At 37.4% G+C, this 23646-nt stretch overlaps 1 protein-coding gene across 6 annotated transcripts in view; it reads left to right on the forward strand.

The window, feature by feature from the left end:
* Nucleotides 1–23646, forward strand: part of MPP7 (membrane palmitoylated protein 7) — a 147728-nt gene that overhangs the window by 60352 nt on the left and 63730 nt on the right. For all 6 annotated transcript variants that reach the window (XM_038162943.1, XM_038162961.1, XM_038162976.1 and 3 more), the window contains exon 5: nt 21619–21696. In XM_038162943.1, coding sequence (XP_038018871.1) covers nt 21619–21696 — 78 coding nt within the window. The remainder of the gene's footprint in view (nt 1–21618; nt 21697–23646) is intronic.

The raw sequence follows: 23646 nt of genomic DNA on the forward strand, positions 1-23646 counted from the left end.
AAAAGCTGTGCCTTTCCAGTAAAGGGAATAGGCTGCAGTTCTCTAAATGCATGTGGAGGTCTGAAGTGCTGTTTGCCTTAGAGATAGGAAAAATGAAGGAAAAGGCAGTGTGAGTAAGGATTTACCACCTGGACGTCAGGAGGAGGAAGTGTGAGTGGGCAGGAGGTGGTTGATAGCCAGTAACAATTAAGGGCCAATGAAATTTAATTGTTCTTCATACTTAAAGGAGAATCAAGCAAGGTTGCTTCGTATGTTGTAGTTTACATCTTTCACTTAGAGAAAGCAAGCAAAGCCTCCTCATGGCAGAAGGGATCACTCTTGTAACACAGACTGTCCAAACAGTGCACAGATGTGGTCCCTTGTGCTGGTGTGGAAACTTTAGCTATTTCTGGCAAGAGGAGAAGGAATTTACTATAGTTGAAGTCGTTAATAATGATGAATTAGATAATAGATGGCAGTTATTTGTAATTCTTTAAATCCAGATCATTAGAGCCATAACACAGCTTTCAGCTCTGAAGAGCTGCCTAGGAGCGTAGGTATAGTGGGGTGTATGTGACAGTATTAGGCTACTGAATGTGCAGAGGTGTTTTAAAGCTGCATGGAAGAAATTAAAGACTTTTCTTTTTCTCATTCTTTTTCTCATTTTCTGGAGAATAAAGTGGATCTCTAATTAATTTTTGAAGCTTCCTGCTTGAGTTTTATGTACAGAATATATACGGAGGAATGCTAGAATACTGATCCAAAGTATTTGTAGGTAACAGTCTAATTAATATACCTAAATACAAACTTGCCACATGCTTTCTACTTAGCTAAAGCTGAGAATTATTGGGAAAATAATGCTCTGTAAGAAATCCTCTTGATAGCTGACAACAGTTTGCACTCATATTTGGAGTAATTACCACTCAAGCAATGTGTCATTATGCTTCCATCGCAATTATTACATTTTTAAAAAGTGTAATGCAAAGTGTTACTCCTCATGAAATGCCACATAAACTTAAAGTGTTACTTTTGAAGCCAAAGTGATTTTTTGAGACTTGCTCAATTGCCAGCAACTGAAATCTGTAAGCTAAGAGATCACTCTTAGCTGGAGGCAGTCAGCTGCCTTTAAACTTAATTTCCATGGGAACAGTGATCAGATTAATCAAAATAAGGTAGTTGAGATTTTATAGAAAATAGTACAGGATCTTTACTTTATTCAGGCTGATATTGTTTCCATGAAAACATTTGGAAAAAAGGTAGCTAGCAGCCAGGCATTAAGCAAATGATTGCTTCTCTTGTTAAGATTAATGTATTTTCTGGTCACTCTATGTGTGTTGAACCCTTTGACTTGTTTCTGCTTTTGTAGTATAAAAATGCAGTACATCAGGTAATAACTGGGCGAAAATAATCAAAATAAAAATGAATTCCTTCTGGAATCATAGCTAAATCCCCCAACCTTCCATGTTTTGTCTCTAAGTAAAGACAAAGTTGTTTTTCCATGAGTGTTCACTCATACATACCTGTTCTTATTTTGCCTTCAATTATGTGAAAAAATGCCCCTCCTATTTATTTAGGCATAGCTTTAGATGATGTACCCTTATTTGTAGAAGAATGCATGTTAGGGCCAAGTGGATGGAATAATGCAGTTGTGAAATATGGATCCTATGTGATGGTTCAGCTAAAAATATTTGTTATAGTGTAGCTAGTATGTAGTTTACTAGGAAGTAGACAGCTGGTGGACATAAATAATCATTTTGTCCCTCCATTCAAAGTCTGTTGAATGGGTTCTCCTGTGTTCTCTTTTGTGGTTTTTTAATATATTTTTATTTTGTATATTTTGATAGAAATGTAACTGAATATGTAGTGTTAACTTCTTTGTTAACTTCTTTGTCAGGAATCCAGACATTTGGTGTGTCTAGGATCTTTCAGTTTCTACATCAGAGCTGCTAATGTGTTTGGTAATAGGCACTTGCAACTTTTCATCTAGATTTTTATGAGGAAGTCTTGTTCCTGTCATCAACTCCTCTGTCAACCCATTTTGTTAAAAATAATAATAAAAAACTGAAGCTCGGATCCCAAAAGGATCAAATTGTCTTGTTGACAGTTTAGTCTCATAAAAGCTGTAGAAATTAGGTTGATATCAGAAGTCTCTACAGGTGGGTGTACCAACAAACTTTTAAAATTAGAAATAAAGCAGATAAGCTTATGAAATCAGAGGTGTGAAGTGTTTGTCTTTGAGTATTACTTGAAACTTGTGAATAAATCAGTGCTTTGGAATGTGAAAAAACTTTGGTTTAGGTTAAAGTCCAGACAGAGGCTTTTTTTTGGATCAGTGGTAATTGATTTAAAGTTTCTGCTGGGAAACTTCCAAAGAGTAGCAGAAATCCAGCCAAAATGTACTGGACATAAAATAAGAAAATCAATCCTTCTAAGATAAATAGTTTGTAATTTCATTGTTACCAAGGGGGCAGTGTACCAGCCTAGTGACCAAACTGGTACAGCAGTTCAAAGAGAACTTTTAGAACCAAAACCTATGCACATACCCAGATTTTTCTTGTCTTACAAAACTTGTGCAGTATTTACTTAACCAAAGTGATACATTTTTTGTCTATGATACTGAGACTAATGAAAGGTCTCATAAGCTGCTCAGTAATAGTCTGATAAATCCGAGACATCCAAGGATAATGTAATTTTAAACTGTTTTTCTACAGTGTTCTTTTTCTTTGGACCAGAAGTTCTGTGGCAGAACATGTGAGGGAGTGTTTAAAGCAATTATTTTGTTACTGTCTTGGACTGTTTTCCTTTTAAGAGCAGAAAGTCATAACTACCCAAACCAACCTCTGCAGTGTGAAAACATTGTAAGAGTGAAGAAGGATGGGATGTGATAGTTATAAAATCTTTCTGAAGCATGAAAACTGATACAATAAGATTTAATAAAAATCGTACTTTTAAGATCCAGCAAATTGCCTGCCAGTGTTTCCTACCAGAAGGTTTTGTTACTGCTTCTATTAGCTTTCCTTCTTTTTTTTGGGAGTCTTGATTGTAACCTTTCTCCAGCTAATTCTTCTGAAGTTCATTTGTAGTGTTCACTAATCTTTGCTGTTACACACATTCATTGTCCATAGTATGGTAGGTGTGCACTGTTCCTCTGGACTTCCTCATGGCTCTTTGGCATTGCAGTGTTCTCTTAGCCACAGGTGGTTTTCTCTGATAGCAGTTTCTGTGTGTCTTTGTAGAGTCCAGTGCTCACCTTGCAGGTGTGGTGGTGTCAGTGAAGTTCGCTTCAATCAGAAGTTACATTGAGAGTTGCACCACGTAAGTGCCTAACATAGCAGTACATTCCACCTGGCGCACAGTCACTGCAGAATAAACAGTTAAGAGTGAATAAATTAGATTTCAGACCATGCAAAGAATAAGGCTTACTTTCTGTGCAAGTGTCATGGGTTGACTTGGGCCAGATGCCAGACACCCACGAAAGCTGTTCACTCACTCCTCTCTGCGGCTGGACAGAGGAGAGAAAATTTAACAAATGGTTCACAGTTTGAGATAAGGACCAGGGGAGATCACTCGACCAATACCATCAAGGACAAAACAGGCTCAACTTAGAGATACAAAGTGAATTTATTACCAACAAAATTAGAGCAGGATAATGGGAAGTAAAATAAGCCCTTAAAAACACCTTCCTCACACTCATTCCCAGGTCTTCCTCCTACCCCAGAGGCAAAGGAGATGGGGAATAGGGGTTATGGGCACTTCATCACCTGAGGCTTCTCTGCTGCTCAGGGAGAGGACTTGTTCCCTTGCTGCACCGTGGGGTCCCTCCCATGGGGCACAGTTCTCTGTGAATTTCTCCAGCGTGAGTCCATTTCATGAACAACAGTTCTTTGTGAATTGCTGCAATGTGAACCCATCCCACAGGCAACAGTCCCCTGTCAAACTGCTGCAGCATGGGTCACTCTTCCACGGGGTACAGTCCTCCAAGGACAGGCTGCTCCAGCCTGGGAGCAAGGGCCCCTCTTTCTGCAGGTCTCCCACTGGACCACAGCCTTCTCCAGGCATCCACCTGCTCCAGCATGGGCTCCTCTACAGGCTGCAGGTGGATCTCTGCATTGCCTGTGGATCCCCGTGGGCTGCAGGGGCACAGCTGCTTCACCATGGTCCTCACCATGGCCTGCAGAGGAATCTCAGCTCCAGCGCCTGTAGCACCTCCTCCCCCTCCTTGTCCACTGACCTTGGTGTCTGCACATTTGTTCTCACATCTTCTCTCATGTTCTTGCTCCTGCCTTTCTCTGGCTGGAATTAAAACTGCCCCACAACCTTTGTTTTGATTGCTTCTTAGATATGTTAACACAGAGGTGTTACCACCATTTCTAATTGCCCAGCCTTGGCCAGCAGCATGTCCATCTCTGGAGCCATCAGGGATTGGCTCTGCTGGACATGGTGAATGCTTCTAGCATCTTCTCACAGAAACCCCCTCTGTGGGCCCTCTCCACTAACAAAAACCAGGCCATGCAAAACCTGGACAGCAAGCCAAGGATGAGTAATTTGTTATGGGCAATTGCTGTAATTTAACTGTGCCTTCAATACAATAGCAAAACCTAAATGTACAGATTCACTCTGACATAGCATCTCTATTAGAATTGCTACAGAGGAAAGGGCTTCATGCTTTCTTGAGCTACTCTGAGGTATCAGTGGTGTAAAAAAATCTTTCTTATTCCTGTGGTGACATGGAGTGGTCTAAAGTTAGAGCTGTCTTGGATTTGTTTTTAAAAAAACACTGGTGCCTCAGTGGGCCGTTTAGAGTTGCACGTGCATACCTTGTGGTCAGGTATTTTCTGTCTTCCCCCACTCCCTAAGACCAGTTTTTCCCTCTCTGTGTTCTCCCATGTATGTCTGCAGGCTTGCTCTATTTCTTGTCGACTAAATAATGCTTGGATTAATTCCTTGTCTCTTAAAAAATTAACACGGTAAGTCTATGAAGAAGAAATATTTGTATGCCATGTTAACATGGCTATATAAATCCATAGGGAAAGAATTGCTTTCATCTAGTTTGCTACATTGCTTTCATGTATTTTCAAAGTTACACTGTTTCATTAGATGCAAACTAAGCGATATTCCATCAGTGCTGGAATTGAAGGTATTTTGAGATTTGCCAAGTGTAGCAAATACCAGGACAGGAAGCAAATACCAGGACTGGAAGACTTCTCGGTCTTGGTTGCAGAGATGCAGTCTGGTGCACTGAGAGATGGATGCAGCCACTGCTGAGCACCTGCACCAGTAGCCAATTGACCAGAAATGCTACCACAGGCAGAGCAGTGCTTCAGCCAGCACACGCACCAATGGCACTCATGTGAAAAAAAGCAGGCAGCCTGATCCCATTTCTCATCTCCAGCTGATCAAGGCACTGCTGACAACACACACCTTTCTGCTCTGTAGATTTCTAAACAGATTCATGTTTGTAGATTGCTCAAATACCAGCACAGGTGTTGAGTCCAGCTGAATAGCCATGCCTGGGCCTTAAGCTCTTTACCCAGCCATAGGATAAGGGTCTGGTCTTATTTGCTGGCTATGCCATGAGAGAAATACAAACATGCTCTTTTCATCATTTTCTGGGCTTGGATCTCACACAGAGAGACATATACCTGTCAATATTATTATCAATAATAAATATTATCAAAATAATAAACCATTTTGACTTCTGAATTCGACTGCTTATTTTAATTTCATTATTTTTAATTTCATTATGTATAATTCGCACTGTATTAGATGCATTAGCATGATCCTTTTGCTAGCCAGTGCTTCAGAACTGTTTGTTTCAGAGAATGTTAGTGCTAAGTTGGCACTTTGTGGTCTCTCCTTCAATTTTAGGTTGTTTTACCTCTGGTTTTAGTCATGCTGCCTTTCTCCTTCACTCTGTTTCATAGAGCACTAACATGAAATCATTGTTCCCCAGAGGAGGAGATTTTGAACCTTGAAGCCACTGACTTTTTTCAGCCCCAGTGGCTCAGGTACAGTGTGACTCTTTATGAAGAACATGATTACTGAGTGGAGAGCATGGTGGGGGGTAAACAGTCTTTGTCTGTTGGAAGTTAAATCTGTATTGTCTCCCTGTCTCTAACTTTTCTTGTTGGCTTTTGCTAGCAATTACAACCTGCACAAGGTAATTCCAGTGATTTCAGTTATTCTCAAACATGACTGCCTCAATTATTTTGATAGTAGGAGTTAAAAAACACTCCAGTCCTGCCAGCTATAAATGCTAGGGATTACGTATGGGATAGCCTTGAGTACTGCTTTACATTTAGTATGGATATCATCTTCATAAAGTATTTTCAATTTTAATGTGCTTTACAGATTGGGTTTCATAGAAAGGAGCAGTTTTTGTTGAGATTTAGTGATTAAATAATCCAGTAATGACACCACAGACATACACAGCTTTAATCAGGATCAAACCATAAATCAGGGTGTAATTTTGAATTTCCAAGTTGCAAACGTTCTAGGAAAAAAGTAACCCGTAATTGTCATCATGTTAATTGGCATCTGAAATACTAAGCTGATCATACTGAAGTTCAGTGTATCATTAAAGGATAACTACAAATCATACCCTATCACGTGCCAAGCAACAAAGCATTTGTAATTGTGTGCCTATGTACTTTCATTTGGAAACATACACTTTCCACCAATTTCTAACTAATAATCTGACCAAGTTTTATTATTGTCTTCTCCCAAAGGAGAGACAGTATTTTCCTGTTGTGGTATATCAGGAAACCACTGCAGAACACCTATGTGTAGCTTGATCCCAAGTTCTGTGCTACTTCTGCTCTTTCTCTCTTTGTTTTCTGAATATGCATATTTGTCTTTTAACTTACTAGAACTGGATTGTTTTCTATTTTTTTTCTATTACTAAATGAATTTTAATGTTGGAAAGCCTTTAATTCCGTTTGTGTTGTGTGCATTTATTATCCCTTCATAACCATTCTGTCATGGTTGCTCCGTGACAATGTCATCGTGGTGTTTACTTACTTCAGCTTTTCCACCAGTTTAATAATGTAGGCAAGAGTGACCTCTCATTCACTTGAGGCTGATCATTTAAAGATGGGTACTCCACTGTATTTTGATTGAGGTGGGGGAACTGGAGTTAAGCTGGATCATTATTTTTGTTCTCTTGTTCTATCAGGGGTAAATTGACATTTTTGCACAATAGAAAAGGAAATGTGTTGCCTTTTTGTTCTGTTAATGTTATGATTCATGGCATAAAAATGTAAAACAAAACATCAGTGGATAATGATACTCCTGGTATTATTTAAATTTTTGCTGGTTTCATATTCAAATGTAGTGTAAACCAGGCTAGGTCATGCTAGCTAATGTTTTGGTTGAATCCTACTTGGAAAAAGGGGCCTGGAGCTGGGGAACAGTTCCAGGTTGGAAACTGTCAGGAAATCTCTTGGCATCCCAGCAGCTGATAATTTTGTGTTGCTGGTCTGTATATTTATAGATACTTATTACAAGAATGAAATTGCTAAATTTATCCCTATATTTTTTTTTTTGTAATGGTAGAAGTATCAATGCAGCTCCTTTATCTTTGTTACTCTTGTCTCCTCTGGGCAATTTCTGCTGTTTTCTACCAGCTTTCCAATATTTAAAGATATGGTGCGGCTGTAATTTTTGTACACCTGTGCAAATACGTTTGTGTTACCCCTTCCAATATAAAAATAAATTAATGTGTTTGCTTTGATTTGAAGCTTCCTGTGAAACAGGTTTGTATGTTTAGGTGATTTAGTGCAAAACTTGAAGTGCACTGGTCTGAAAAGGTATGGGGAAATGGCAGTAAATCTCTCCTAAATTACTGCAATTTTCTTCCAATATTTTGTCATTATTTTTCATATTTCTCTTTTTCCTACAGCACACATTGCACTTAAGTGTTGGTGTTTCTCTGTCCTCTACAGGGAAGGTTGAGAATTAATTTTTGTCTTCTAAAACTATTGTAATTTTTGGTTGAAGTTACTTGGGACATTTTACTCCTAATGCAGCTCTGTATCCTTTTAAGTAAAACTACGATGCTGTCTTCATGTCTTTTTAAATTCAAATTGTTGCTATAAATCTTACTTGTTGGTATTAATTGCTTTATTAGAATCTCTATGTTTTGATTTCAATGCAGTTTAAAATGTAGCCTGGCCCCTGTCTGCCGTGTGCAGGCCTCAGCAGCTTCTCTTCTTACCTTCTGTGCCTTCTGAAGTATTCACTGCAAGTCTTTGGTTGCTGGTTTTGATTGATCTTAACTTTGCCCCCCTCTTTACATATTTTCTCCACATTTAAAAATTTTTCTTCAACTACTTTTACCATTATTCCCAGAAAAAAAAAAAAAGACTTGGTGTCTGTCCCTCATTGTCCAAGGTCTGTTTGGTATCTTGTGATCTGCTTGGAAGGCTTTGCAACCAGTCATGACTTTTAGAGACAAGGGAAGGGTTGAATGCAAAGCATGTCTTCACAGGTGTTCTTTGCGTTCATGGCCGTGATTTCATTAAAGAACATTTAAGAAAATGTTTAATTTTACACTGGTGACTTGTCCGAATAGTCTTAAGTATGAACATAATGTTAGTGATTGTTTCCTGTTTTGTTTTGCTTGGTTTTTTTACATGGACAGTATGCGGGCAGAGGGAGAAGGCAATGGTGATGTTTTTAGCTCCCTTGCCTGTTGGTAGAGGCTGGTAGAGATGTTGCTTGGTGCATTTAAGCACCTTCACATGCAGCTGCTTTCTATTTGTCTGTCTGTCTTGCCTAAGGTAGATGTATGGGGAGTCTACCTCTGATGGCGTTTACATTTGAAGTTCTTCAGCACTGTTTATTTGCATGACTTGAGTCTCCTGCAGTTTTAAGTGCAGAATTGACTGAAAATCCATTTCTAGGTTTCATGTTTGAGAAACTGCATTAATGGTTAAGGTTAGTCCTTAGTATCTGCTTATAGTCGACCTCTTTTAAATTAATTATTGTGAACATTTAAAAAGTATTTACTCTGTTATTTTATTAGGGTTTTGGGTTGGGATCCAGTGTTTGTGGGACTTTGATGCAGTTTTAGTAAAAGTTGTATTCACAGCAGAATTTGGCTCTGATGATGGAGGACTTAAAGGGATTTTTGCACTATCTGATGTTTCAGAGTAGCTTCTTTTAAAGAGTGGCAGATTTTTCTTGAGGCATCTAATAGGGAAGCAAAAGAGTAAGAATAGAAAATAGTAATTAAATTGTAATTTAAATTAAATTTTAAATTGTTGTGTTTTATATGTGTATAAATGTCTAAAAGATTGGTTTTTTTATTCCTATCAGTAAATTTTCGTATGTATGGACATGCAGCTTTCAATGTCAGTGTTTTTCTTAAAATGTAATTTATGAGGGAAAACCATAATGTTGTGAGTTATTTGGCTTTCTGTGTTGTTGTTGTTGCTCGTCTTTGTTGTTTTTTGTCTTTGCATCTGAGTTTTTATTAATTACATGACCTGTGCTGTATCATGACATGTTGCACAGGATGTAGAAAAAGCAGAAAGTGAGCTGCATATTTCTCACATTGTATAAATTGTACTGACCCCACTAGATGGTGCTAATTGATAAATGTATGTCTATGTATTTTTATATAAATGTATTTAATTTTAGCTTAAAGCATAGATGTCCATGTCTGTGAATGAAGTTTGGGTATTGAATGGGTTAATTCAGTAACTCTGAGCTGCATAGAAGTGATCTCTTCAGGGAACATGAATCGAATTCAATTTTGGACTACCTTGCATTGAGTACAGACTGTAAGGATGATGTTTACTGTACTAAGCAGGAATAAACCTAACTTTTCATGATTTAAAGTTAGCAGTCTCTGTTTGAATAGTAAAACTGAAAAAGCTCAATTCTATGCCAAAGTGTCTTAGCCTGTATGCAGCAAATCCTGGTTTTTTCAATTCATATTTAATTGGCATTTCTCTAGAATCTTAATTCTGTGGGGAATGGAGCTTGCTGAAAGAAGCAACCATCTGACCATCAAACGAGTAGTTTAGCTGTCATTCCTCTTAGAATTGTGTTTACTTGGAGAGCAGGGTTAGGAAAGTTCTTTCCTTTGGATTTATATTGTTAACAGAACAGTGGAAGTCACTTTCTTTTGGGAAAAAAGTCTGGAAATTTTGTTCTATGTAATGAAATAAAAATATCAGTTTGAATTTTTGATATTTAAAAACAGTAGTATCAGAAGAAATTAAATTTACAAAGCAGAACATTTACAGGTAAAAACATACTGGTGGGTGAATTAGATCCTTTTAATGTTTATAGAAGTGCAAGTGTTTTTTGAAAGAAAACATTGAGACATTTGAGGCATTATTGAGGTAAGTATTAAATCTAGGCACATGCTTGTTTTGTTTCTAGCCTCTAAATTAAATCCTAAACTTATACTTCAAGGAAGTTTATTAGCAGTGAACTGGGGACCTGATCTTATTGCACAGTGTTTCTATACTTTCCTAGCAGATTTCCAAAGACAGTTCTAATCTTTCAGTTCTGTCTCACATTGAAGATTCTTCTTCTGCTGTATTTATTTGACAAAGCAGGACAATACAGTTAATTTAAAACCTGTCCTGTTACCTTTTTATTTGGAAAAGTACTCTTTTAATTTAATTTTTTAAAACATGCTATCTGCATATTCTTAGCAAGTTGCCTCTTCAGTCCTCTGACTTGAACTTTGGGAGTAATGTAACAGGAATGGTTATTAGTATTGGCACAGAAAATATTGTAAATTTTTGTTTGAATTCACTTTATGGCTCTTTCTTTGCTAACCAACATACCAGCATAAAGCACTAGGAAATAATGGAATATTGCTTTGTGTTTTTAAAGTTGTGGATAATCAAACTCGATCACCTGTCATGAAATGTTCAGGATTGTCATTTTCCCTGGTGACCCCTCAGCTGTAAGATGAGTGCTATTGCTTGTATGTTTTCTGCTTAGAAGGATTTCAGATAATGATAGTTTCTAAAGTGCAGTCAGCTGTTGATGTGTTTTTTGTTCTTGACATTTCAGCAGCATCTCCAGTCTTGTTTCTTTCTTTTCACGTTCATATTTATCAGTATAATTATGCATACCTATTTTAGATTTTTTTATTTGAAGTATTCAAATCTGATATTCAGATTCAAAGAATGATTATATTTTTCTGATTTTTCTAAGGAAAAACTCCTCCTCTCAAATTTGTAAAGATCTTTAAAATACCAGACCTTAAAAGGAGAAACACTTTTTTACACAAAACAATAATATTATATTTGCGCTGTTTAAAAAATGTTTGCTATAAAGCTGAAGAAACTTTTATATTTCTTAAAATCTGACCAATACCAAGGCTGGAAGTTTTTAATTGCTGATGTTTTAGATCAATTCTTTGGATTATTTGTTATACATAGTAATTCAAATGAGTTAGGCATACATTTTGCAAGTCTTTGTTGCATTACTTAGACACAGTCAGGTGATACCTGAAAAGAAAATTTTTCAGTGAGAAAAATGAAAGGTGCCCTTCAAGAAAAAACAAAACCCAAAGTTTGTTTTTGGAATGTAGGGTTGAAATAATAGAGACATGTATTTGTCTTTTTCCGATAATTTTTATTTGAAATTTAAAAATTTTCATTTGTTAATTTTTATTTGAACTAATTTTCAGTTCATTATTGTCTTGAATTAAATGTTTTTCATCAAGTTTTTTATTTAGAATTTTTATATAAACAGCAGTTTGATTATTGCAGTAAATGTTTCCATCTCTGTTTTATTACAACTGTGCAACTTTTCTGTGTGCTCTTCCTCAATACTGAAGGTATTCAGTGGCAGTTACAATTCCTTTCTTGCTTGCACTAAGTATTTTTTAAGTAAAAGTATATTTAAACAGTCACTTAGAAATAAAGATTTCCTGATATATTTGACATAAAAAACAAATTTTGCAGTCGGTGATATGTATGTAACTATCGGTAATTGAAATACCAAAAAATGTAAGATCACAGTACTTTTTTCTAAAGAGATGTCATTGTAGTAGTATTGGTTTGGAAATCAAATACACTTTTTGTCTGTGATTAGTCATTGTCTTCCTTTTGGTGATGAGGAAACTGATGCTTAATTCCTTTGGTAATGTGCTTTTAAATCTTTGGATAAAAAAATGGATTTAATTCTGAGTTCTGTTACCACTGAACCTTGCAGTCTTTATATATGACTTTGAGAGTTTTGCTGTATGCATGTTCAGTTTGCTTTGTCTGCAGTACTGCACAAAATTTCCTGAGAGCTGAGTCAGGATCTTCACTGAAAGATTTGGTATATTGTGTTGTGAATGATGAACCCATATAATTTTCTTAATGAAAGGAAGACAGAAAAATAGACACTTACATGAGCCCACCTCAAATTCTGTCTTCCATTTAAATCTGAATGCTTCAATTTGAAAAGTGCTTTTATTAAAGCAATAATAATGAGGGGAGGAGGAGGGAGCATCAAAGTGGGAGTTTATAGACAGAAGGGCCATAAACTGGGAAGAGAAACTTGAGACCTGGAATCCTGAGTTCAGTATTGCTCTAATGAAATATTTCCCTCAAACTTTTACCAATTTTAACGTGTGTTTACACAGGTCAGTGTGCGCTTTTGGAGAAGAGACTTGCTATACTTTTATCAAATTCTGATTGGTACTCTTGAGACTGGGACATAATGGGTTTACTCCACAGATTTTATTTGAAAATGTATTTATGAAGCATAGTGCATTAAAATTGTAGGGATCTTTCACCATCCACAAACTGCAATTTGAAGACTGCTTGTTTCAAAGAAAAAAAAGTCTGATGTTCTGTTCTTTCTGTTCAAGGACCTCATGTCCTTAGCTCACATAAGAGAGTTTCATTCAGATTTGGAATTGTTCTGATGCTCCTTCCTTTGGAATTGGGGTTAAAAGTACAGAAAAACAATTTTGAAAATACTGTATACAGTAGCCATGTAGACTGTTTGGCTCTAAAGGGGCAGGGAAATTTATTTTGGAGCAAGTGCAACTTGTTTAGCTTTGGTCTGAACTTCCTCTGTCTATCTAGGGACCCTTTTCCTATAAGCAAAGTCATCAAAACCTTTGCTTATTGCTGACAAAAAAAGGCCTGTTTGAATGAAGTCTGTGAAATCTCATATAATAGGACCTTTATTTTATTGTATAAGGAACAATGAATTCAAAGTGAATTTTTTAAAAAGTAAAATAAACATTTTTAGAAGCTCTGCATGAATAACTGGGTTTGTAGCCAGTATTTAATCTGTTTTGCTTACCATTGCAGAAATAAAATAGCAAATGCTATTACTGTATTACCTCCTTTTAGCAACAAATGGAGAAGGAGAATTGCCATCCTTTAGTGGGTGTGGGGGAAAACATAGTGACAAAGAACAAGGAAAAGGCTGAGGTACTTAATGCCTTCTTTGCCTTAGTCTTTAACAGTAAGATCAGTTGTGTGGGTACCCAACCCTGTGCTAGAAGACAGGCACAGGATCCGAATGAAGGCCTGTAATCCAGGAGGAAGTGGTGAGTGACCTGCTACACCACTTAGACACACACCAGTCTATGGAGCCGGGGGAATCCACCCAGGAGTACCGAGGGAGCTGGCAGAAGTGCTCACAAAGCTCCTTTCCATCATTTGCCAGCAGCCCTGGCTAACTGGAGAGGTCCCAGTTGACTGAAAGTCGGCAAATGTGACACCCATCTATAAGAAGGGCTGGAAGGAGGATCCAGGGAACTAGGGACTTATCAGCCTGACCTCAGATCTTAGGAAGGTCACAAAGCTGATTGTCTTGAGTGCCATCACATGGCAGTTGCAGCAGAACCCAGGGGATCAGGCCCAGTCAGCATGGGTTGAGGAAAGGCTGATCCTGCTTGACCAATCTGATCTCCCTCTGTGACAAGGGGACCTGCATATTGGATTAGGGAAAGACTCTGGATGTGTCTACCTGGACATGAGTAAAACCTTTGACACGATTTCCCTCAGCATCTCCAGGAGAAGCTGGCTGTCCGTGGCTTGGGTGGGTGTGCTCTCTGCTGGCCAAAAAACTGTTGGGATGGCTGGGCCCAGCAAATGTTGGTGGATGGAGCTACATCCACCTGGTCCCCAGTCACCAGTGGTGTTCCCCAGGGCTTGCTGTTGGGGCCAGTTCCATTTAATATCTTTATCAGTGATCTGGACAAGGGCATCAAGGGTCACAACAACCTCTGCAGTGCTATAGGCTGGGAAAAGAGTGGCTGGAAAACTGCCAGGTAGAAATGGACCCAGGGGTGCTGGCTGACATGTGAGCCAGCAAGGTTCCAGGTGGCCAAGAAGGCCAATGGCATCCTGGCCTAGATCAGCAACAGTGTGGTCAGCAGAACCAGAGCAGTGATCATCCCCTGGCATTAGGCACTGCTGAGGCTGCACCTCAAATTCTGTATTCAGTACTAGGCTCCTCAAATCAGGAGGGACATTGAAGTGCTGGAGCATGTCCAGAGAAGGTCAGCAAAGCTGGGGAAATGTCTGGAGCACAAGTTTGATGAGGAGCAGCTGAAGGAGCTGGGGGAGTTTAGCCTGGAGAAAAGGAGGCTCACGGAAGACCTTACTGCTCTCTACAACTACCTGAAAGTAGGTTGTAGCCAGCTGGGGTCAGTCTGTTCTCCCAAGTATCAAGCAATAGGACCAGAGGAAAGGGCCTCAGGTTACACCAGGGAGGCTTAGATGGGATTTTAGAAAAAATTTCTTCACTGGAGGGGTGGTCTCCAGCACTGGAGCAGGCTGCCCAGTAAGGTGGTTGAGTCATCATCCCTGAGGTATTTAAAAGATGTGTAAGTGTGGCACTTAGGGACATGGTTTAGTGGTGGACTTGGCAGTGTTGAGTTAATGTGCCTCAGTGTTAAAGGCTCTCTTTTGTCTTCAGCTAAAGAGAAATCATGGCATATGAGCATAGTGGAGGTATTTATTAATTTTCTCTCATATTCTTTGGTGATACTAGCATGAAGACAGGAAATTCTAAATTAGAAATAATACAAGACATAGCTCTGAGGCACAGATCTGCAGGCACATCCCACTGTTCATGCTTCTGCTTTTTGGAAAAAAGGCTTAAAGGAGAATTGCTCATCTGTTCTGCTAAAACTTTTTGATGTGATGAATTTGGCTAGAATTGACATCTCTGAATATCTGTTTTTAAGCCTTCTGAGGCATGCTTTGATTCTTGTGACATTCCCTCAGAGGTCTTCCTGCAATCACTTATATTTGAGGCAATTTAATGTTATTATGGGGATTGAAATGCTCATTGCAAACTTTGAATAGTTAGCTATGATTTATTAATTTCTATTTTGTTTCTGTTTTCTAAAATACACGATGCTAATTTCTTAGCAGTATTCTATCTCTAACCGCAATTCAGTTGGTATGACTAGAATGTGATTTAAAGGCTGTGTGTTTTCTAGGTGTTCATCATGCCATAGCACGGAAGAGTTGTTCATTTATATAAGTTTCTTAGTGTACCAAAGGTGAAACAATAAAGACTATGGGAAGGTTTGGGAACAAATGTATAGTTGTGAATTCAGTCTGTATTTTAGTCCTGTGTAAATAGGCTTACAGATTACCACTGAGTGATAAAGATAAATCAAAGAGTTGGCTACTTTTTCTGTTACTTTCATGTGATTCACTACAGTTCTGGAAGGAGAAAGGAAGGGAATTAAACAATTCTTTAAATTAAATTCTACATCAAGCAAAATACGTATTCTCTTTCAGCAGAGATGATAGTATGTAATTATAATTTCTAAATGGTTATAATAGTTATTTTAATTTGTTTCATTATAGCCCATCATTTCTTTTTTCTTTCTTGCTTATTTATTTTACCTTGACCAAAGTTGTTGGTAAATTTAGACAGTGAACTCAAGAGTCTAAATCCCAGAGTTAAGGTCATACTATTAGTGAAAACCTTAATTCCTGTCTTGAAATCTCACTGTCTAAATGTTGGAACTATTCACAAATGTGTCTTTTATAGTCATGAGTGCCTTGGAATAATTTCTCTTGCTTCAGATATTTCAGATGCAGAACACAAATTGCAGATTAGGCCAAAACTAGCGCTTACTCCTCCTTCAACAGCTTTTCTTTTGCTTTCTTTTTCCATTCTCTTAATCTGTTGTGGCTTCTTCATGTATAGCTGCTCCTCTTTGTAGTAGCACCACTTTGTAGTGGTTCCACTGGTGGAATTAAATCAATTTTTGCAAATGTACGTGAACCTGAAACATCGGTGGACAGTTAACAGCTTCTCTGTGTGCAAGAGTCTTCCCTTATGCATCCATGTAAGTGACTAAGCCAGTAAATACATCAGCTGCATGGCTTTTGTCAGTGCTTTGATTCCAGACACTTTTGCAGTAGATATATGATGAAAAATACAATGAAGAGAGCAGTTACAGAAGATGTTCTCCCAACTGTTCTGGACTTTCTACAACAACATATTCAATGCTGTCTTCCAGACACATCTTGATGCATTTTGTGTGTGTTTATAGTGACATTCTAGTTCAGATCACTAGTGCATTTTTTAAAGCAATTTCCCATCTTCTCAACCTGCTGCTTTGGTTTTACATCAGCAGTCCAGTATATGAAATGGGTTCCTTTCTGCTGAAACTCAACAAGCACATTAGCTGCTAATGGGTATTCAGCAGGCAAGACTAGGATAGTCCAGAGGAGAACCCCAGAAATGTGTATGATGTGGTGCTAAAACAAATTTTGCAGGTACGGTATCTTTATACTGAGTGATATCTCATCTCATGAAATAAAACCCCAGTGAGGGAATGTTTATACAACTCATAAGAGGGTATGAGCTTCTGATGTTTCTCAAAGGGAGAAGCACTCTGGTCCAGAATTGCTGTTTGCCCCACAATGATGGTCAGTGCAAATACTCACATACTCACAAGATCCTCTTACGCACCTCCTGTCAGGAAGGTGTCATTACCATAAAAAAAGCTCTTATCCAGAGGTGTTGACATGTCTGAGTAGCTGGTGACACCCTTGTGTGTCACATTTTCACAGGATGTGTGTGACATTTCTTGTCTTTTATGTGCTGGTATGGCTCATTGATGGCCAGTGCTTTTTTGGGTTACAAGTGTTTGCATATTGTACTCTTACATACACTTTTTCCTATGCCAACTGTTCTGTCAAAAAGACTAAATTTGTCTTCTGTTAACTCTTTGGCACCTTTGCTACATGCTTATCCCACTCCCCTGTTTTATTTTTAATCATATGATATTAGAACTGTACATGGAAATTAAGAAATCTAATAGGAGAAATTAAGCTTATTTTGTAGGACTCTTTGCTTAAGATTCTTATTTTTCTGACTTAGAAAGCTCCTCTTGGGTTTTGAAATAGTCCTGGCTGAGGACACTACACTACTTTATTATAGAAAGCTTAATTCAGTCTCTCTGGGAAAATCCAGAAACAAATTTTCTTGCTTACAAGTGTGCCAAAAATTGAATTAATTTACCAGTGATTATTTTTCCCTCTTGGGGCATAACTTTGGAGTAGATTGTCAGTTTTTGCTGAACCTCATAGATCTTCTTACTGTACAGTGAAAAGAATAGGTAGTCATAAAAAAAAAAAAAACAACCAAAAAAAACCTGCACAACTTAGTCGTCTGTTCAGCAGAACAGCTTTTTATGTTTTATTTACAATATATAATTCTTGCTTTAACAGACTTGGTCTCATCTGTGAAGAGATTTTCAGCATTGAGGCTTTACATGTAAATGTCAGAAGAACTTAAAACAGATGTACTGTATTTCCTATTTTTAAGCGTGACACAGTCCTATACTTTCCATACGTTGTTTCAGTTTCTAGAAGGAATAAGGCAATGGTATCGCACTGTAAGCTAAAGTTGCCTTTTGTATGAAATAGAATTCTTTAGATTGAAGCTCAAACACATCGCTACAAATATGATACATCTTATCTTGAGTAGGTGAATGCTCTTGCTTCAACTTTTGAATTCACTCTCATACTTCTCTGAAAGTGTTCCAGAGTGGTTTTAACTTCTGTTAGAGTTGAATTTCATTGAGTGACATTTGTAAAGGGGTGAAGTATTTGCACCACTTTGTCCTGTTTTGCTTTTCATTTCTATGTTTGGCTACTTGACATTATTCATTTTCATCAATGTAGTCACTTAATCTAGGTATTCAGATTTCAAATTCTACTTGTATAAGAATTAAAATTTGGAAATGCAGTGCTTGGCGTGCATGTATTAGCATGATGTAAAAATTTCATATTTGGGAAAATAATTAACTGAAAGACAGCATGTGGAGAGGTTGCCAAAGCATATGGCTGCATGCACAGTAGTTTCTCTAAAGGTGTTTATCATAAATTCAGTCATTCATCACCCTGAAGTCTGGCAGATTCAAAGGCTACCAGGTGAGCTTGCAAATGTGCTCTGTCATTCTTGAAAGGCAACAGCGATGACCTAGTGCTCAGTGAGTAGGAAAAGGCAAGTGCTGTACTTGTCTTCAAAAAAGGCCTTAAAAATACAACGTGAAGAACTAGAGGCCAGTCAGCAGTGCTGTGATCTGTGGGGGAAATTATGGAACAAATAATCTTGGAATACATTTTTAGACACAAGGAGGGAAGGAGTTGTCTGAAAATGCATTTTTGCCTCCCTGAAATTTTTGCTTTATCAGTGGAGTTGCACTAAATCTCCTGTCTTACTGCATTCAGGAACATATTATATAAAAGTGCTGCATGCATTATGGATACATTACTGATCCAGAAGTTAGAGGTGTAAGGTAACTGTTTTTATGATGCATGTGGTAATTTTATACTAATATGAAAACTAATCCCTGTATTGCACATTGATTGCATCTTGGTGCACAGACCAGTGGTTTTTAATTTCAGTAGGTATATCCTTTAAATTACAAAAATGTGAGAGACAGATGTTGTCATCTAATGATCTGATTTTAAAAATAGATTCAACTAAGATGGCAAACTACTGTCAAATAAAATCAGATATTTGGGGGGAAAAACCCATTCTGTATTGCATCTCGAATGGAAGTGTGTTGAAGTTGTGGTGTCTGTTACCCTAGACCACGAAATGTTTATCCCTAGAGTCAATCATTGTGCTAGTACAGTAAATTAGTAAAATTGTCAGCCTGATGTAGCAAAAGCCAATATCTAGAACTATCTAGTAGCGGTTAAGTTTTCCTGCTTACTTTTTTAGCTCTGGGCTTTTTTTGGTTAGGCAGTTTTTCTGTACAACTCCTCCCTAATCAAATAAAATCTTAATTATTGGCTTAAATGCTTAACTGGAATCTAATATCCACTCTTAGGAAAATAAAAATTTGTTTTCAGTAATTTCTGCAATTTCTGACTATACATAGAGCTAACACCTTCAGGTTACACTGTGCCACCTCTTGAAAACCTATTTTTTGTTGCATGAATTTACAGTTGTGTAACATTTTTCTCAAAGATGGGTTAAGCAAGGCTATCTCCATTTTTTTTTTTGTTTGGTTGACTTTTTCCTTTTATTAACTTCAGTGTTAAAGATATGTACAGGTTGTCCAGGATAAAAGCAGCTTAATCAGCAGTGGCACTTCTATTTTCTTTGAGAAACTAGGAGGTAATATAGACAACTGCTTCTGACCTCAGAGCTGACAGAAGCTCAGTCTGGATAAAATCAAGATGTTGTCGAAGCAATCAAAAATGATGGTTTTGAGACTTTTGATTTACTATGCCTTTTAGTTATTCAAGTTAACAATCCAAGTGAGTCACAAATTTCTGCCAAATTCAGGGAGCTGCAGCTCCTTGTTTTGTTTAGTTTCTCTGCTTTGTGAGCTAGAAATATGAAGTTGTCTGGTCACTTAGAGTTTTGTGAAATCCAGTATAAATTACTCTAAGTAATTGCTGAGTAAACAATGTCTACATAAGCAATGTAAAATTCAGACTCATGTTCTGGAGACAGTAGTGCTTTCCATGTAGTTTCCAGATGAAAGCAAATAATTTTACAATTTATGAATTCTGTGACTGTAGTGCCTTCATGCTTAACCATGATATGTCAGAACTTCAGCATCCTTTAACCGATGACATACTGAAATAGTCTTATTAAGGTTGTAGAAATGATGAAGGAGTCAATCAAGACTTAGACCTTGCTATGCCTTATTGTGTTAACATACTCTTTACTTCGAAGAATGTACAGACTAAATGAGGAAAACCAGATGTGGACTTAGAGTTATGAAGCACAGCAGAAGACAGGAAAAAGCAAGCACAAGTGTCACTGACATGGAATTATCTTGTTATGGACATATTTGTGGAAGCTCAGTGTAAATTAAAAAGAATAGGCTCAAAGAATGAGCTTTAAATTAAAGAGTGAGGGGGTCCTCGGCAGTGAGAGGAGTGAGTGCTGCTGGGGGAGAAGTAAGCAGAGAAAAGCAAATGTGGAAGAAGTGGGGAAGGCTGGAGGGAGCACTTGGTGCAAAATGGAGATGATCTAGTGAACTCTGAACAGTTTCAATGTGCAAAGAGTGGTTTGCTTACTCTTTAAATCTGTCCGTGCTGTCTGGCATCTGTCCTGCTCCTCCCCCAGCAGTGTGCTGGGGAGTGCTAGGGTATCATTGGGGATCCTGTTTCCCAAGGACATGAGGGAGTCCCCAGCCAAATTCTGCACCCCACGGCCTCTGCCAGACCTCTTTTTCCCCTCCTTGCCAAGCACAGAAGTCCCTGATTTAGCTCCTTCTGCAACTCCTCCAACCATCTGGAGTTCATGCCTCCCTCATAGCAGCAGAACTAAAGCACAAAATCTAAGAATGGGGTATATTTACATTAGTTCAGACTACTGTTGTCTTCTTTTTTTAGATTTTAATTGATATTTGTATATCCATGTATCTTCAGGAAAATAATCTCAATAAAGGTAAATGTTTAATGTAATATGTTATGCTATTCTGAAATAACTACAAAGAAACTTGTTAGAAGTCTTAAAATACTTCAGGTTTTAAAAGCATTCATACTGGAAAAAATCTAAAATTTGAAATGCATGACTTGTGGAGGAGGGAACAGGGCGGTGTTTAAATAATGGTGTATTCTTTCCCCTTTAGGAAGAACCAAAGCACAGTGCATCTTTAATGTTGATAATTATTCATTAAAAACCTTAACTTGCTGAAGGACTGCCTCTTTCTCTCAGATGTGTTAGAATTAATATTAGCACTCCTTTGCCCTTGTTTCTGAATTATTTTAATGATGGCAGGCGCTCTGTCAAGTTGTCTGTCAAGATGTGGGTGGCAAGCTATTATTTCACTTCATAAATCATAATTTACAGGGGTTTTTATATCCATCTGGGGGATAAACACTTTATGCTTTGTGTTTTCAGCAGCAATATAAAATGTAATTGATACTTGAAGCAATATGTTAGAAATATGGACAGAGAAAGCCAGGAGAGAAAAATCACAAATGTTTAGTTTTTCTGTGGGTTGGTCTGCATACTGAGCATTTTTTCCATCTGATTTCATATTCTTAGCACTTCAGCAGAGGATGATGATGAATTGCATTTACATGATTGCTGCCTGTAGGTTACTATAAGGATGTTTAGTTACAGACAGTCAACAGACTCAACAGGGTTATTCTGTATTGTTTCTCATGCTGCTAAATAAACTTATCACTTTGAACTGTTGTCTTCCAGATCCATGAAAAACTGCATTATTATGAAAAACAGAACCCGATGCCCATACTCCATGGTGCAGCAGCCTTGGCAGATGATGTAAGTGTCCCCTACTGAGATCACTGGTACCAAGTCTACCAAAAAACTGTCTGCAAGCAGAACTCTTCATAGTGGAAACATATGAATGTAATCCTCTGAGCTGAAATCATAAGAAGCTGCAAAGGTTTCCAAAGCTTCTGTCATCACTGGGCTTGTTGCTAATATTACTTTGATTTTTATTCACTTGCATGTTATAAAAACATTGCATCTAGGTAGCCTCTTGTTCTGCTTTAGTAACTAAGCAATAAAAATTACAGGTTGGAACTCTACTGGGAGGGGAAAACCTGTCAACTATTAGTGTTTTGAGAAAGTCACAGAAAGGAATGCTTTGGAAAAATAAAGACAAATGAGATAGCAGCTCTGCTGACAGAACACGAGAAATGACAAATAATATTACAGAAATAAAACAGATGAAATGCCTAGAATGGAGGCTTGTTGAAAAAAAATCAAAACTATTTAAGAAAAAGTACAGTAGTGATTTATTGATATTGGAGCTTTCCAAATTACCTTCATAACCAAAAAATAAATTGTAAAAGTGGTCAGCATTGATGGAGTAGTTAATTTCCTGTTACTATAATTTTTATTTTCAAGAAAAAAAATCCAACCTGCCATTTCTTGCTATTTGGTTAATTCTAGGATTCAGATGAATTGTGAACACACCTGTATAAACTATGACTGAACCTGAGGTAGGCCAGAATAGAGAAATGTTTAATAAACTGTGGTTTAGGTGAAATCCAGAAATCTTTGTTGCAATTGATGATGTCAGGTTGCTTTTTGGAAAAGGCAATATATACTAGGATCCATTTCCAATACAGCATTTTTGAAACTTCACATACTTTATAGGTGTTTTTAAAGCTTAACTATCTATTTATATAATTAATAGATTTTGCTTCTTAAATTTTACATATGATTAAAAGTTGTGAATTGAGATTGGTAGCATTTTAACAAAAATCTAAATTAGACTTATTTGAGACTATTGAAAAAAGGATACATGGTAATTTAATCATGTTTCAGTAGGAGGAGAGCTATATCCTGTAACATACCAACTATAATAATACATTAGCCTTGACATCAGGCATATATTAGTAATATTTTTTTAACCTTCACATAGCTTTGAATAGTGTTGATAGTAATTTTGAGAATTAGAAAGCTGGTTGAAATTCTCTTCATTAAGTTCTTGCTGACATATTAATAATCCTTGCTAATATTTGTGTTATGGACCTCTGGGCTAAAATTCTTAATAAAAATGATTTCTTATTTTTGGATGCAAAAGTTAGTTTTCAATACTTTTAGAAATGCTGAGCAATGCCATTCTTTGTTCAGACCCATTTAAAATGTATAGCTTTGGAAATCTCCAAATTAAAGTACTCTGTCACTCCTCAGGTGAGACAGGCTGGGGCTTTCAACCCTACGAATGTATTATTATGTACATATGGTAGTATTTTTAAATGTACTTGTTGGGACATGATTGTGTCTAGGCATCTACCTACTTCAAACGTACAGCTTATTTTTAATAGATGCTCTTGCTGCTTCTTCATTAATTATGTGTAGGTGAACCGTGGCTTTTATGGGCACTGTCTCATAGGGTCAGGATGTCCTTTGGTGGCTGAAGTCAGGCTAGCACATTGCGGGATTTTCTATGTTTTGGTAGCAATCAGCAAATTTTGAGGAAGCAAAATTACATGCGGTGGGCTTTGTAACTCCCAAACTCATGAAGTTTCAGATTTAAAGTGCTATTTATTTCTTGGCATGTTTGTCTGACTGGTTGTAAACTTTGGGGATTTAAGAGCATGTTGGTGTTATTAAACACACATTAATTTCAATAGGCTTCAAATGACTGTTCTCTTCCTATTGATAGTAACTCTACTATAGTTAAAGAAGGCAATATTTTTATTAGCAAGTAGATATTTCCTGCTTGATTTTAAAGCCAGGTGCTGCTGTCATAAATAC

Source organism: Motacilla alba, chromosome 2 (assembly GCF_015832195.1).
Source record: "Motacilla alba alba isolate MOTALB_02 chromosome 2, Motacilla_alba_V1.0_pri, whole genome shotgun sequence".
In the NCBI taxonomy this organism is placed as follows: Eukaryota; Metazoa; Chordata; class Aves; order Passeriformes; family Motacillidae; genus Motacilla; species Motacilla alba.